Source organism: Mirounga leonina, unplaced genomic scaffold (genome assembly GCF_011800145.1).
Source record: "Mirounga leonina isolate KUSES-001 unplaced genomic scaffold, KU_Mleo_1.0 Mir_201, whole genome shotgun sequence".
In the NCBI taxonomy this organism is placed as follows: domain Eukaryota; kingdom Metazoa; phylum Chordata; class Mammalia; order Carnivora; family Phocidae; genus Mirounga; species Mirounga leonina.
The window spans coordinates 18574062-18590600 of NW_023270504.1; the positions used below are offsets into that span (position 1 = coordinate 18574062).

The following is a 16539-nucleotide window of genomic DNA, read 5'->3' on the forward strand; positions in this document are numbered from 1 at the left end:
AACTATCCAAATTTTAAATATCATCTAAGGAGACTTATTCTCAAAGAGCAGTTGTAACTTTTGTATATATTCTGAAGTGTTTCAGTGTATTTGCTGAATAATTTTATAACTTCTAATATATACCACACGAGACAGGTTTTTTGGTCGGTCGTCTGTAAGTTTTTAGTAAAAACTTACATTTTGATTTGATTATTTAATCTAATTATGTTTTTGGAAAGTGGTACAAATAGCTGTGTACAAATCAAACTGAGGTTAGGGGACTTTAGCAAACCAGTTCAAATGCTGCTGAGGTGACATGAGGTGACAAAGATTTGAACTAAGATGGCGTGTGGAGAAAAAATATTGATGAGAGATATCAAAAAGCAGAACAAATAGATGTGTTAAAGAATAAGAGGAATAGACTTCTGGGGAAGACAGCAGAGGGGGAGTGAGTCAGTCAGGGAGAAGGACAAACATCATATGATTTCACTCATATGTGGAATTTGGGAAACAAAACAAAAGAACAGAAGAGACAAACCAAAGAAACAGACTCTTAACTAGAGAACAAACTGATGGTTACAGGAGGAGGGGTAGGTGGGGGGATGGGTGAAATAGGTGATGGGATTAAGAGTACACTTGTTATGATAAGCACTGAGTGATGTATAGAATTGTTAAATCACTATATTGTACACCCTGAAACTAATATAACACTCTATGTTAACTATACTGGAATTAAAAAAAAAGAATAAGAGGGACAAGGAGGACATTTGTACCATTTTCAATAATGAGGGGAGGATTATTAATAATATTATTGCAAAATAACTGGACATTTTTTCCCATGGAACCACCTATAATATTTATTAGCTTTTTTCCCAAGAGAAATAAAACAGTAGATAGTAATGAAACTTCAGCACTTTCCTTGGTTAAAATGTTTCTCTAGAAGAAATAGCCTTAAAAAAAAAGTGTACACCCTGATTCCTCACTGTGAACTCTGTGATCACCTCATTTTATTCTCCTAACTAATAATCTGTTTCTATGACATGTGTTACAGTCTCTACCCTAAGATCCAGAAGAACACAGACTTTCCCAGGCCAAGGAATGAAAGGGAGATATGTGACCATCACCATCCCCACAGGTCCAGAATTTTTAACTCTGTGGGGTTTAGTCTTTGCTGAAACGTCACCAGGTGGTACGTTGAGACACTCCTTCTGCCGTTGGATTTAGGCAGGGAAGCCTTGGTGAGTATATTTCTTGTGTTTCCTTTTCTTCCACAAATTTGGAAGCATGCAGGGGAATTCATTCTTCCTCAGTTTTTATTGTGTATCTTTTTTCTATTTGCCCTTCTATTCCTATTCAGTCTATTCTCCAGGCTTGCTCCTCTTCCTCAGCCCTCCTTTTTAGATGTCAGGATTCCAGATTTCCTTCCACAGCTAGCTGTCTTTTCATTTTGTCTCCCGCTCAACAATGTCCCTGAGTAATCTCATACCTTTTCATGGCTCCACCCACCACCCCTCACCGTGGATTCTGTCTCTGTTGACACTTCAGACCAATTGTAGCTACAAAACTAGATTTCTTACCTAATCACCGTCTCCTGTTAAATTTCCACAGTCACCCAGTCCTCGACATGTTTAAAACTGAACTCATAATTTTCACCACAGACTTCATCTTCCTCCTTGTTCCCCACAGGGCAGAAATTTGAGAGTTATCTCATCCTCATTCCTCCCTCTTTTCTCCACCTTCATGTCTCCTCTCCATGTTGAACTTTCTAAGAATACATCCCCTCCTCTTTATTCCTCCAGTCACTTTCTACTTTAGCTTCTTTTTTTTTTTTTAAGATTTTATTTATTTATTTGACAGTGAGAGAGAGAGAGAGAGCACGAGCAGGGGTGGGGGGAGCAGCAGAGAGAGAAGGAAAAGCAGACTCCCCGCTGAGCAGGGAGCCCAATGCGGGGCTCAATCCCAGGACCCTGAGATCACGACCTGAGCTGAAGGCAGACACTTAACCAACTGAACCACCCAGGTGCCCCAGCTTCTTTTTTTTTTTTAAGATTTTATTTATTTATTTGAGAGAGAGAGTGTGTGCACATGAGCAGGGGTGGGGCAGAGGGAGAAGCCTACTCCAGGCTGAGCAAAAGCCGAGGTGGGGCTCAATTCCAGGACCCTAAGATCATGACCTAAGCCAAAATCAAGAGTCAGATGCATAACTGACCCACCCAGGTGCCCCCTTACTTTAGCTTCTTTTTGATTTCGAGTTTTAGGGGTAACTATGTGCCCAGCATTGTGTTAAGCACGTTATCTATTCTATTTTGTTTGATCCTCACAACAGCCCTACAAAATAGACTTAGATTATTTTCAAGATGTTAATAATCTTGTCAAAGGACATAAAACTAGGAAGTAGAAGAACTCAGTTTGAATCCAAATTATTTTTATTTCTCAATTCAATTAGCTCTTTTTTGTAACAGGAGAAAATGTGGCTTTCAAAATAACCAGTTGTTACATTCATTTAACTAATTGTCTTCAAATCAGTTTCTGTGTGTGCGGAGCCAGGCATAAGCAGAGCTACTCAATAGAATATAATGCTATCATGTGAACCACATATGTAACTTAAAACTTTCTAGTAGCCGTGTTAAGAAGTAAAAAGAAACAGGTGAGTTATTTTAAGAATATATCTTGTTTAACCAGTATGTCAAAATTTTATCATTTCAACACTTACCCAATAGAAAAATTACCACGATGTTTCACATTCTTTTTTTGACCTTAGTGTTTGAAATTTCATGTGTATTTTATACATTCAACACATCTCAGCCAGGAAGCTAACTTTACAGTTTACTTGATCTGTATGTAGATTCCATAAAATTTATAGTTCAAAAATAATTCCACATATCCAAGTTCCAAATACACTTAAAAGTTTTTCAATAACTGAATCAAGTACCAAAAATTCTTCCTTTATTATGCACATATATATTGACAAAACTTATTCATCTTTTTAAAAAATTGATATAACTTTAAAGTAAAAGCATATCAGTTTCAAAACTTCTTCCATCCAAGTTAAATGAATTCAATAACTCTTCTGTTAACCCATATTATTAACATTGAAAGAGGATAAACAAAAAAAAATTTCTACCAAGGCACATTAAAGTCAAACTTCTGAACACTCAAGATAAAAAAATCTTTAAAACAGTGGGGCGAAATGACACCTTATATTTAGGAGAAAATTCCAAAGACAGCACATTTCACATCAGAAACTATGAAAGCCAGGCGAAAGTGGCACAGTTTTCAAGTGCTGAAAGAAAAGAACTGACAACCCAGATTTCTAGATATAGCAAAAATACACTTAGGAATGAAGGGGAACGTAAGACATTCTCCAATTAAGGAACACTAGTAGAATTTGTCACCAGCAGACCCACTCTAAAATAATGACTCAAGAAGTTCTCTAAACTTAAAACTATAGAAGGAATCATGAAATATCACATGGGAAGAAAGAACATGTAAGCAAAAATATGAATAATTACAATAGACTTTTTTCTCTTGGGTTTCCTAAAATATGTTTGATGGTTGAAACAAAAATTTTAACACTATGTAATGTGGTTCCAAATATATATGTAGAGTAAATATTTAAGACAATTATATTATGAATGGAGGAGGATAAAAGAATGTAAATGGGAGTAAGATTTTGTTACTCACTTGAACTGGTCAAACAGTGACATTAGTATGATAAGTTATGTGTATGTAATACCTAGAGCAACCTTAAAAAGAGTTATACATAGAGATACTCTCAAAAACACTATAGATAAGACAAAACAGAATTCTACAAAACTTACAAGAAACCCACAAGAAGACAAGAAAAACAAAACACAAAAAAATAAAAACAGAGAGAACAAATAGAAAACAAACACAAAAAATGGCAGACGTAAGCCCTAACATATCAATAATGACATCAAATGTAAATGGTCCAAATAAATTAAAAGTAATATTGGCAGAGTAGACTTGAAAATAGGACTATGATATTTTAAAAGAAACTCATTTCAAATATAAAAGTATAAGCAGGTTGAAAGTAAAAGGATGCAAACATTTCTATCACACGAACATTAATTTTTTTTTTTTAAAGATTTTTTTTATTATTTATTTATTCATGAGAGACAGAGAGAGAGAGAGGCAGAGGGAGAAGCAGGCTCCCAAGGAGCAGAGAGCCCGATGCGGGACTCGATCCCAGGACCCTGGGATCATGACCTGAGCCGAAGGCAGACGCTTAACCATCTGAGCCACCCAGGCGCCCCCACACGAACGTTAATTAAAAGAAAGCATAAAGGACTATATTAATATCAGATAAAGTGAACTTCAGAGCCAAAAAAAAAAAAAAAGAAACCCCACCAGAGCCAGAGGAACATAATATAATGATAAAAGTGCTAATCCACCAAAAGACATATTAATCCTAAATGTATATGCACCACATAACAGGCTGAAAAATATGTGCAGCAAAAACAAATGGAAAGGAGAGGAAAAACAGACAAATCTCCAATCATAGCTAGAAACTTCAACATTGCTCCTTCAATAATTAATAGAGCAACTAGACAGAAAATCAGCAAAGATATGGAAGTCAATAGCACCATCAAACAACAAGGTCTTATCAACATTTATTGAACACTCCACCCAACAACAACAAAAAAACCCACATTATTTTCAATTGCTCATGGAATATGTACCAAGATAAGTCATATCCTAAGCCATTAAACCAACTTCAAAATATGTTTTAAAATTTAAATCATACAGAGTATGTTTTCTGACCATTATGGAATCAAGCTAAAAATCAACAGCAGAAAGAAAACAAGAAAATCTCCAAACACTTGAAAACTAAACAATACACTTCTACATGGTTCTCTTTCAAAATGGAAACCTCAAGGGAATTAAAAAATGCATTGAATTGAAAGAAAATGGAAATATATCAATTTATGGGATATAGTGAAAGCATTGCTAAAGGGGAAACTTTTAACATTAAATGAATGCATTAGAAAAGAGAGAAAGTCTCAAACCAAAAAGCTTTCACCTAGAAAAAGAAGAGCAAAGTAAATTCAAAGCAGGAGGATGGAGAAAAAAAAAGCAATTAAGAATAAGAGCAAGAAATGAATGAAATTAAAAACAGAATGGTACAGAAATCAAGGTAACAATGATTATTGAAAATATCAATAAAACTGATAAATTTATAGCAAGACTTATAAAGAAAAAAAGAGAAAAGACAGAATACTAGTATCAATAATGAAATAGGGGATATCACTCCAGATTCTGCACACACACTACAAGAATAATAAGTTTTATTTTTATAATAAAAGAGGGGTTTAAAAACATGATAAAGATAAAATAAACTAACAGGATGCCCGGGTGGCTCAGTCGTTAAGCGTCTGCCTTGGGTTGCCGTCAGCTTGGGTCATGATCCCAGGGTCCTGGGATCGAGCCCCATGTCGGGCTTCCTGCTCCGCCAGAAGCCTGCTTCTCCCTCTCCCTCTCCCACTCCCCCTGCTTATGTTCCCTCTCTCGCTATGTCTCTCTCTGTCAAATAAATAAATAAAATCTTTAAAAGGGGGAAAAAGCTAAAACTTAGAGAAATTAAAATAACAGCTCCTAAATTTAAACTCTTAATGTACAGGTTAGGCATGTCTTTGGCATAGCTGAAACAAGATTTGGAGAGCTAGAACATGAATTTGAAGAAATTAACCAGAATGCAGCACAGATATGGAAAAATAAAACAAATTGAGAGCAGTATTAAGAACTATAGAAACTAAGATAAGAAGGTATACCTCTAATAGAACTTTAAAAAGGAAAGAATAGAGAGAATGAGAATATTTGAAGAGCTACTAGTTGGCACTATCCAGGAATGATCAAAGAAACCAATGCTCATAAACAGGATTATCAGTGAATCCCAACTAGAAAAATAAAAAATAACCTGGAACTTTGTGGTAGAACTGTAGAACCCAAAAGACAAAAAGATGATTTTTAAAAATCTTTAGACAGAAAATAAAAAAGAATCATGATTAGGGATGCTTGGGTGGCCAGTTGGTTGGGCATCTGACTCTTGGTTTCGGCTCAGGATCTGGGATTGAGCCCCACGCGGGACTCAGCATAGAGTCTGCTGAGATTCTTTCCCTCTCCGTCTCCCCCACCACTGCTTCTCTGCTTGTGCTCACTCTCTCTCTCTCTTAAATAAGTAAATAAATAAAATGTAAAAGAAAAAAAAATCATGATTAGACAGATGACTTCTTGACAAGATCAATGGAAGTCAGATAGGAGACTATGTCTTCAGAATCCTGTCACCCTAAAATTGTACCTAGTGAAAATTGTCTTTAAACTTCTAAAAAGATTCTTTTTTTTTAATTTAAAAAAATTTTTTTTAAATTTTTTCACAGGTTTATATTTTAATACTTTTTCTATTATTGCTCTATATTTATTTGGTTCAGAGGGTGATTTGATGAGTCAAATATAGCAAGCACTGTCTTGGCTGGATATACAATTTTATGCCATTTTGAAAATTCTCTCAGTTTTTTTTTTATTATGTTATGTTAATCACCATACATTACATCATTAGTTTTTGATGTAGTGTTCCATGATTCATTGTTTGCATTTAACATCCAGTGCTCCATTCAATACGTGCCCTCTTTAATACCCATCCCCCACTACCTCCCCTCTAGAACCCTCAGTTTGTTTCTCAGAGTCCATAGTCTCTCATGGTTCGTCTCCCCCTCCGATTGCCCCTCTTCATTCTTCCCCTCCTGCTATCTTCTTCTTTTTTTTTTTCAACATATAATGTATTATTGTTTCAGAGGTACAGGTCTATGATTCAACAGTCTTACACAATTCACATACCCTCCCCAATGTCTATCACCCAGCCACCCCATCCCTCCCACCCCCCACCACTCCAGCAACCCTCAGTTTGTTTCCTGAGATTAAGAATTCCTCATACCAGTGAGATCATATGATACATGTCTTTCTCTAATTGACTTATTTCACTCAGCATAATAACTTCTAAAAAGATTCTTAACACAACTCTCTTTTTTAAAGTTTTTATTTATTTATTTATTTATTTATTTATTTATTAGAGAGAGGGCACAAGCAGGGGGAGGGGCAGAAGGAGAGGGAGCCTGCCGTGGGGCTCTATCCCAGGACCCTGGGATCATGACCTGAGCCAAAGGCAGATGCTTAACCAACTGAGCCACCCAGGCACCCCTTAACATAACTCTTAATAAGAGCAATGTGGTTAGAACTCTACCAAAATATAATTTCTCACCTATTAAATAACCCAAAGTCTAAAAGTTGAACAACAGATTCTGTATGAGGGGCTGTGAAGAACCAGGTACTCTCACACATTCCACATGGGGATTGCCTCACAGGACCTAAGGCCAAGGTAGGTAATCTAGCAATGTCCATTAAAACTATAGCTTGCATTTACTCTTTGACCCAAATATCTCCCTTCTGGGAATCTATTTCTCATAAGCACTTATACAACTGTACAATAACACGTGCACAAGGTTATTCCTTGTAGCAGTATTTCTAATAGCCAAAGATAGGGGAAAATCCATGTTCATAACATAAGAGACTGCCTCTTACAATAAAAATGAAAAATCTACAGGATGAAATACTGTGCAGCTATTTTAAAAATAAGAATGAAGAAGATCTCTATGTACAGATGTGGAAATACTTCTAGGATTTTTACCATTAAGTGATGTCAGTGGATAAGAAAGTAGCTTAAAAGGAACATATATATATATATATATATATATATATATATATATATATATATATATTTAAAAAGCTGGAATAATTAAAGTAAAACTAATAAGAATTGTTACCTATGTAAGGTAGATGGAACAGAATAGAGGGGGACAATGATTAGAATGAAGTTATATAGATCACTTTTTATATTTCATTGCTTGTTTCTTATTGATTTGTAGATGTTTGGTTTTTGAAAGATTTTATTTATTTATTTGAGAGAGAGAGAGTGTGCACAAGCAGGCAGAACAGCAGAAGGAGAGGGAGAAGCAGGCTCCCCGCTGAGCAGGGAGCCCGACATGGGGCTCGACATGGGGCTCAATCCCAGAACCCTGGGAACATGACCTGAGCCGAAGGCAGATGCTTAACTGACTGAGCCACCCAGGTGCCCCTATTTGTAGATGTTTTAAGGTAATCTGCACATATTAATCTTTTGGCAATTACACATAGTACAGTTATTTCTCTGAATTGTATTTTCACTTTCTTTAAAGTGCACTTGATGAGTAGAAGTTCTTAATTCTAATGCAGGAGGAAAAAACTTGCTTTCCCTTTGTGATTTTTACATTTTTGTGTTTGTTTTACAAAACATACCCTCCATAAACATTTAAAAACAGATCATTCCCATCTTATATAAACTCTTTCAAAGAATAAAAAGAGAAATAATATATTTGAACTCATGAGATTCATACAACCTTGACACTCCAAACCAAACAAACATAGTCCTTTCTCATAGTATGAATGTAAATTACAGACCAATATCACTCAAGACATAGCTGCAAAAATACAAGTAAAATATTAGCAAACCAAATCTCGCAATGTATAAATAAGAAAATAAATATATTATGACCAAGTGGGATATATTGCAGGAATCGTTTAACATGATAAAATATGCTGATATAACTCTCATTAAAAAATAAAAGTAGAAAAAGCATTTGATCATCTCAATAGATGCAGACACCCAAAGCATTGCTTTATGATTAAAAACTTGGAAAACTTGAAATAGAAGAAAATATCATTAACATGATAAAAGAATCTAAATAACGTAAAAACTATTAGAGTGAACATCACACTTAATGGTGAAATGTTAAAAAGCATTATCTTTAAAATAAACATAGCAAGACATATACTGTTAGGTGAAAACAAGAAATAAGAAAGGAGGGGAAATCATATAAAAACTTACCTTCCCACAGAGGCAAACTAAAATGCACAATCTCCCTACTCCTGTTTAAAACAACATACTAAAAAAAGAAAAAAGAGAAAAATATCATTTAGTAAGCAATGTTTTCATATACAGAAAACTTATTTATCTACTACATTAATTAGTATGTAATAAAAGTTTAGCAAGGTTGTCAGATATAAGATCAAAATAAAAACTTTTTTTTAAGATTTTATTTATTTATTTGAGACAGAGAGAAAGAATGAGAGAGAGAAAGCACGAGAGAAGGGAGGGTCAGAGGGAGAAGCAGACTCCCCGCTGAGCAGGGAGCCCAATGCGGGACTCGATCCTGGGACTCCAGGATCATGACCTGAGCTGAAGGCAGTTGCGTAACCAACTGAGTGACCCAGGCACCCCAAAATAAAAACTTTTAATTTCTATCCACAATTACAGATTTAAATATGACTTGCAATTCACTTACAATAACAAATATATAGGAGTTATGAATAATTCTTATAAATAATGTACAATATTCTTATGTATATAATTGTAAAACTTCATTTAGATACATCAATAAAGATGTAAGTGAAAGGACAGACTTACCATGTTCTTGAATAAGAAGTCTCATTAAAGATTTCAAATATCCCCAAGTGGATTATGCTTATAGTTTTTAACCTTTACACTACCCCCTAAAGACACTATGGAATAATTTTTTTTTTTTTTTTACAAGTAAGGAGGTTTATATTGTCTTTCTGGCTTCTTCATCTATATCCTAAAGTATTTTGCACTTCACCCAAGTGTAATAATGAAAAAGGGAAAATAGAAGAATACAAGTTCTGTATTTGTTTGGAGACAATATTGAAGTCTGATTGTAATCATATTTAAAAATGGGAAATAATTGCCAGGAGATTATGGTCATCAGGAAATTAATATTGAAAACTATAATAAACCACCTTTATAAGGCTTTGTACTTTTCACATTACTGCCAAATCCACCTTTTTTAATTCCTCAAGGTCCTTTAAAAAATCTATTTATTCAATGAATATTTATTGAATTTTGACTACATTGTTTGAGGAGATAGAGATACAGAAATGAGTAAGACAGTTTAATTCCTTGAATTAATAGAGCTTAAACTACATTGTTTGAGGAGATGTAGATACAGAAATGAGTAAAACAGCTTAATTCCTTGAATTAGTAGAGCTTAAATGGGGGAGGCAAATTAATTCATTAATTAACAAGATAGTGTTAAATGATGATCCCTCTTATAAAGAAAATAAGGCAAAGTAATATAATAGAGAATGGCTAGGGGAAAGAGGTATTTTTTAAACTGAGTAATCAAAAGAAATGCCTCTAGGAGGTGCCATTTGAGCTGAAATCTGGTAACAGGAAGGACACTGTCTTGGGGCCAGCTGCCTGTGGAAGGAACAGCAAATGCAAACACCCATAAGTCGTGGAACTTTCTAACCAAGGCACAGAGTGATAGGAGATGAGACCAGCAATGTAGCAAGAGGATTATCATGTAGAGTAGTGGTTCTCCAAGTCTGGTGCATCTTGGTAAGTGTCCACAAGACGTTTTAAGAGGTCAGCAAAGGCAAAACTATTTTCCTTTCATAAGAATACTAAGATAACATTTGCCTTTTCTTCTTTTCTCTTTTGTTGACATTAGTGTTAATAGCTCAAAAGCAATGGTAGGTAAGACTGCTGTAACCTCAGCACAAATCCCCGAATGATACTAGTAGTTTTTATATTCTTCACTCACCACATATCGTTTGTATGATTGAGTTGCAAGCTAGTCACCTCAAGAACGCACTGACAGTATTTGTTACCAATGTTGAAATTTGAGCACACAAGTGAAAATTAAAATTTCAGAAAACTTGGATCAGCTACTATGAGCTTAACATCTTCCTGATACGGAAAGACTTTTCTAATGAGATCAAGGATGATATAACAAATGTGATATTTTGGTATTGTATAATGAAATGTGTTAACATTTGAAAGATCTGCGTAACTGTAAACAATATTTTCCAGATTAGCCAATGCATGATGTGTACAAGATAGCCCAATAGATTTTAATATATCAGAGTATGAAAGTTCCTTGATATAGTTCCAGATTTCAGATTGCAACAAACATTTAACAAACTACCACTTGTCAGGGGCGCCTGGGTGGCTCAGTCGGTTGAGTGTCCATCTCTTGGTTTTGGCTTAGGTCATGATCTCTCTCTCTCTCTCTCAAATAAATAAATAAATCTTAAAAAAAAATAGAAAAGAAACTACCACTTGTTAAGTTTGAATATAGAAACAGACTATCTTCAAATATCTGAAAAGGCTATTAAAATGTAGGCTATAAAATAATAAAATAAATAATAAAATAAAGGCTATAAAATATAACTCCTCCCATTTTTAGCTATGTATCTATGTGAGGCCAGGTTTTCTTCATATGCATCAATCAAAAACAACAAAAAGATTGAGTGCAGAAGTAGATACAAGAATCCAACTGCCTAAGACAAAATCAGAGAGACACCAACCATAAGAAACTTTTAACTATAGAAAACAAACAGGGTTGCTGGAGGGGAGGTAGGTGGGGGTATGGGATAACTGGGTGATGGGCATTAAGGAGGGTACTTGATGTAATGAGCACTGAGTGTTATATGCAACTAATGAATCACTAAACTCTACCTCTGAATCTAGCAATACATTATATGTTAATTAATTGAATTTAAATAAATAAATAGAGTCGAATGCTGAACTGACTGAGCCACCCAGGCACCCCAAGAAATAAATTTCTGTTGTTTAAAAAAAAAAAATTCCAGCTGTCTTCTATTAAAAGATTTGCAAGGGCGCCTGGGTGGCTCAGTTTGTTAAGCGACTGCCTTCGGCTCGGGTCATGATCCTGGAGTCCCGGGATGGAGTACCACATTGGGCTCCCTGCTCGGCAGGGAGTCTGCTTCTCCCTCTGACCCTCCTCCCTCTCATGCTCTCTGTCTCTCATTCTCTCTGTTCAAATAAATAAATAAAATCTTTAAAAAAAAAAAAAAGATTTGCAAAAAATGTAAAATAATGCCATAATTTCCATCAACTTTTTTTTTCAATTATTTTTATTATTTATTTGTGAGAGAGAGAGAGCATAAGCAGGGGGAGTGGCAAGCAGAGGGAGAAGCAGGCTCTCCGCTGAGCAAGGAACCCGATGCGGGACTGGGTCCCAGGACCCCAGGATCATGACCTGAGCCGAAGGCAGATGCTTAAATCGACTGAGCCACCTAGGCATCCCAGCTTTTTTTGTTGTTGTTTTAGAAAATACAGTTTTTTCCATAAAAATATATATTGATGTTAACCCATAATGGGCTTAATATTATTATTTATAATTAAATAACAAACTTGTTAATGTTTTCTTCCTTTTTTCTTTTTTAAATTTTATTTTAATTCTAGTATAATTAACATATAGTGTTATATTAGTTTCAGGTATACAGTATAGTGATTCAACAATTCTATACATTACTCAGCTCTCATCAAGATAAGTGTACTCTTAATTCCCTTTACCTATTTCACCCATCCCCCCATCCACCTCCCGTCTGGCAACCACCAGTTTGTTCTTTATATTGAGGAGTCTGTTTTTCAGTGTGTCTTATTTTTCTCTGCTTGTTTTGTTTCTTAAATTCCACATATGTGGGGCTCCTGGGTGGCTCAGTTGGTTAAGTGTCCAACTCTTGGTTTCAGTTCACGTCGTGATCTTGGGTCGTGAGATTGAGCCCTGAGTCAGGCTCCATGCACAGCACAGAGTCTGCTTGAGCTTCTCTCTCTCCCTCTCCCTCTGCCTCTTCCCTCACTTCTAAAATAAATAAATAAATATTTTAATTCCATATATGAGTGAAATCATATGGTATTTGTCCTTCTGACCTATTTCACTTAACATTTTACTCTCTAGATCCATCCATGTTGCTGCAAATGCCAAGATTTTATTCTTTTTTATGGCTAAATAATACTCTATTATATATATTATTTATCACATCATATTTATTCATTTATCTATCAATGGATACTTTGGCTGCTTCCATAATTTGGCTAAATTCTAAATTCTTTCCTGGTTGTTTAAGTTGGTCTAATTTCTTGTCCTGCAGCCAACTCCCAACCCCCAGTCTCTGTTAATAGGCACAGAGAAGAAAGAGCTTTGCCTCTGGACTGTGGCAAAATCCATCCAAATTCTGGCTCTATCAGTTAGCACACATGTGATCTTGGGCCCAGAGAGCTTCCTTCCTCTATAAAATAGAGATTAAAAAACTCTCCAAAGTACGGTTGGGAAGTTAATTAAATAATGACTATAAAAAGGACCACTGGAATAGCAAGTGCCCAGTAGGTGCTCAATGAAAGGCAGATGTTAATCCTTATGCCATTTAAGTTTCCTCCCTCTTATACTTCACTGACCCTTTCATGATTTTTCAGGCTCTTTTCTTCAAGCCCAATAATTTCTATGTTAAATATAGATATGCTATTTGTTTGTTGTCTGCCTCACATATAGAAATCTTTTAAGTGAACAGTTATCAGCAAAGGAGGCAAAGCCGGTTTGATGAAGTCCAACTCTGTCCCCTGTTTAGACCTCCATATTTTCATCCTTATCTTCTATTCATCTTTCCTGAGCTTCTAACCTAGGTCCTCAACCCTCTCCATCCTTCACCATGCTTTTCACATGTTTCACTTGGGGAATTTCTTGTTCTTCATCTGAGTATACCATTTCAGGAATCCTTCAACTTGAACAGGGAGAATTTGAAACTTGTATCTCAACTGCTGTCATCTCTGACTCCCTTTTTAAAGTTAAACTCAAGTTTCCATCAGCAGCACCACACACATTATATAGCAATAAATAACACCAAGAAGACTGATACCAGAAACTTGATCGACTTCCATTTTCTCATAATAAAATCCAAACCTCTTGCATCATTGTTACCATTCCTGCTAATTTCATGTTTATGTTTCAGTCAACCCTTATAGCTTTCTCTCTAAAATTTTGCCAAGAATTCTCACTAGCTCCCACATTCCCATCATCAGTGGGATTGTATTTTCTTTCCAGACAAATCTACAGCTTTGTACTTTGTTTTGTTGACTCAGCTTCTGCTTCTCTGGCAAACACCTTAGACACTCTTTTTATTTCACTGGGATGTTGTGGGTGCTTGCTGTAAATGGGCTTGGCTTCTTTCTCATGTCTCACTTATCAGGGTCATTTAATCACCGTCTAGATCTCTGAGAATTTAAAAGCCTATAAAGATGTTTGAGACTTGAGAGAAAAGAATCTTGGCTCTGAAATACAAAAATAAAATAAAATAACTGTAAAGTCAAAACTGATACTTTATATTTTATTCCAATAGCAAAACTATAAAAGGTCTTTCAAGTTTTAAAAGAAAAATGATACGTGTGCAATGTGGTTACATTTAATACACTTGATATGTTGTGTCTTTGGGCAACCAATTTTTGCAATCTTGAAGGATTAAGAAGACTTTTTTATCCCCTTGATCTTCTTATCACTTTAAATCCAATCCTATTTCATCAGGCATTTGTTCATCCTTCAAATAATTTTGACAAATTTTAAACATTTGACAAATTAATTTTTCCTCATATATATAACATGAAAAGGAATATCTACCACTCTACATTTCGGAACTTCTGTTTCTTTCTTTCAAATATATCCTGGCTCACTGTAAATATACTTCAGGCAATAAAGAAATATACCTAAATAAATGTAGTGGATTTCTAAAAATTTGTTTTAGGGATAATTTCTAAACCACATCTAGCCATATCATCATTTCTTGGATACAATTGAAATTTCTTCCCACTGTCATTTTTTCCTAATATAGTAAAGCTGGCATATGCTTAAAGTTTTCAATTAACTTCAATTAAATACAATTTTAATTGAAGTGAGAAAAGAAATACCTACTGTGCACAGAAGTGGCACAAAGGAAGGATTAATCAATTCTGCTATTTAGAGAACGGCATTTGGAATAACAATAACTAGCGTGTTGAGGACCGAGTGTGTGATAAGCACTTTCTAATGCCATTTTCTAATTTCATTAACCCAAACTTCTCCACACTGGGATCTGCAAAGTTCACAGCAACAGTAGTAACTTAATTTTTACTTGTTGTTGCTCCCGTGTTTCTAAAAATTGCTGGGCACATCTTGCATATTGTCCAGTAAGCCTTCTTGTGCTGTGTATTGCTACAGGCCCACAGTGCATGAGGGCCCCCGCGGGTCCTGCCCTCTGGCAGGTGCAATTTGCTAATACACAGAAGTCCCCATCTCGGTGCTGCCACAGCTCCAACAGGCCCTGACACAACCATGCAGGATCCTCAGAGTGCCAGAGCAGTGTGCCCACCTTTGACCAAGTGGAAAAGAGCCTCCCTCTCTGTTATGTGATGGAGTTTATTACGGGGCCGCTAGGAAATGACATCTGTGACTGAATATTCTAAGTCACATTGCTCTTTCACTTTTTCACCCAGGCCTTTTTTCTCCCCTGAACTAAAACATGCATTTATGGGCTGGTCCGGAAACAGATTTGAGTAATATGGCCACTAAGCTCTACGGTTCGATGATTGGCAGTGTCCCTGAGAATGAGTTACCTCCAGTGTGGCTCTTCAACACCAGGTAAGTGGATATTGTTTGGGCAAACCCCATCAATCATCTGGCACATCGATCCATGGCCAAATTCCAACAAAGGTTGCCACTCAGGCTTATTGGCTAGAAGAGAAATTTATTTTAATTTATTTTAGAAATGAGAAAAACAAAGATCAGCAAATTTAGGTAATCTGCCCAATTCATATGCTTAGGAAATAGCCAAAACAAGATTCAAAATCCGGCTCCAAGTTTTATGGGTTTTGGGGGGTTTTATTTAAGAATATCAAACTACTTCCTGGAACTCAGAGAAGCTCTTCTTTACCTCAGATATACCATTCTGTTCTTTAAATGCTTTTCCTGCCTTTCCAACCACCTGCTGAGGAGGCATCCATAAATAAAACCAGCAATCTCTGTTCATGAGGAGTTTACACTTCAGGGAACTGATCACTGTCTTCTTTGCTCCTTTCCCAAGCTATTATTTTAACCCATGTAACAATGAGGAAGTAATCCTTCAGCCACCCCAGGGAGGAAAAGCAAGAGTAATACATGACTTCTCTATAGGGAAATACAGAGCTCCTTTTTCAGGACTGAAACATCAGCCCAACTAACCCCTCTTTGGCAGCTTAGGAAATGGACTGTGCCTTTTTTTGTCTGTTGTGTTTGAGGTAAGAGAAGACAAATCAAGCTATTTCTGGAACGTAGACAACATTGTTAGGGCTGAGCCACACTACTAGGGACTCCAACACTTACTTCCTGCAATATACAAACAGCTACCTGGACGGAGGAGCTAACCCGAGAGTCACTAGGAAACTTAACAGATTTCTAACTACCCCTGGCAAGTGTATAACAATCCCCTACTCCAGCCCTTCCTGAGCACAGAGGAATACTGTACAAAATGGGCTTGGGAAGGTGGGAGAGGAAGACACTGCTCAAGGATTAAACAGAGTTTTTCTTAGAATGGGTAAGGGGGAGGACTCCAGGAAAGGACTGTGATGAGGGAAAGAAACAAATCTGCAGCCTGACACCTCTCAGGCGCTGGTGCTAGCTT

At 36.1% G+C, this 16539-nt stretch overlaps 1 protein-coding gene across 1 annotated transcript in view; it reads left to right on the top strand.

Annotated features, from left to right (window-relative positions):
- Window positions 1-16539, top strand: part of GUCY2C (guanylate cyclase 2C) — a 123845-nt gene that overhangs the window by 22097 nt on the left and 85209 nt on the right. Inside the window, exons 2-3 of the mRNA XM_035028171.1 lie at window positions 1031-1217; window positions 15377-15521. Coding sequence (XP_034884062.1) covers window positions 15488-15521 — 34 coding nt within the window. The 5' untranslated portion in view covers window positions 1031-1217; window positions 15377-15487. The remainder of the gene's footprint in view (window positions 1-1030; window positions 1218-15376; window positions 15522-16539) is intronic.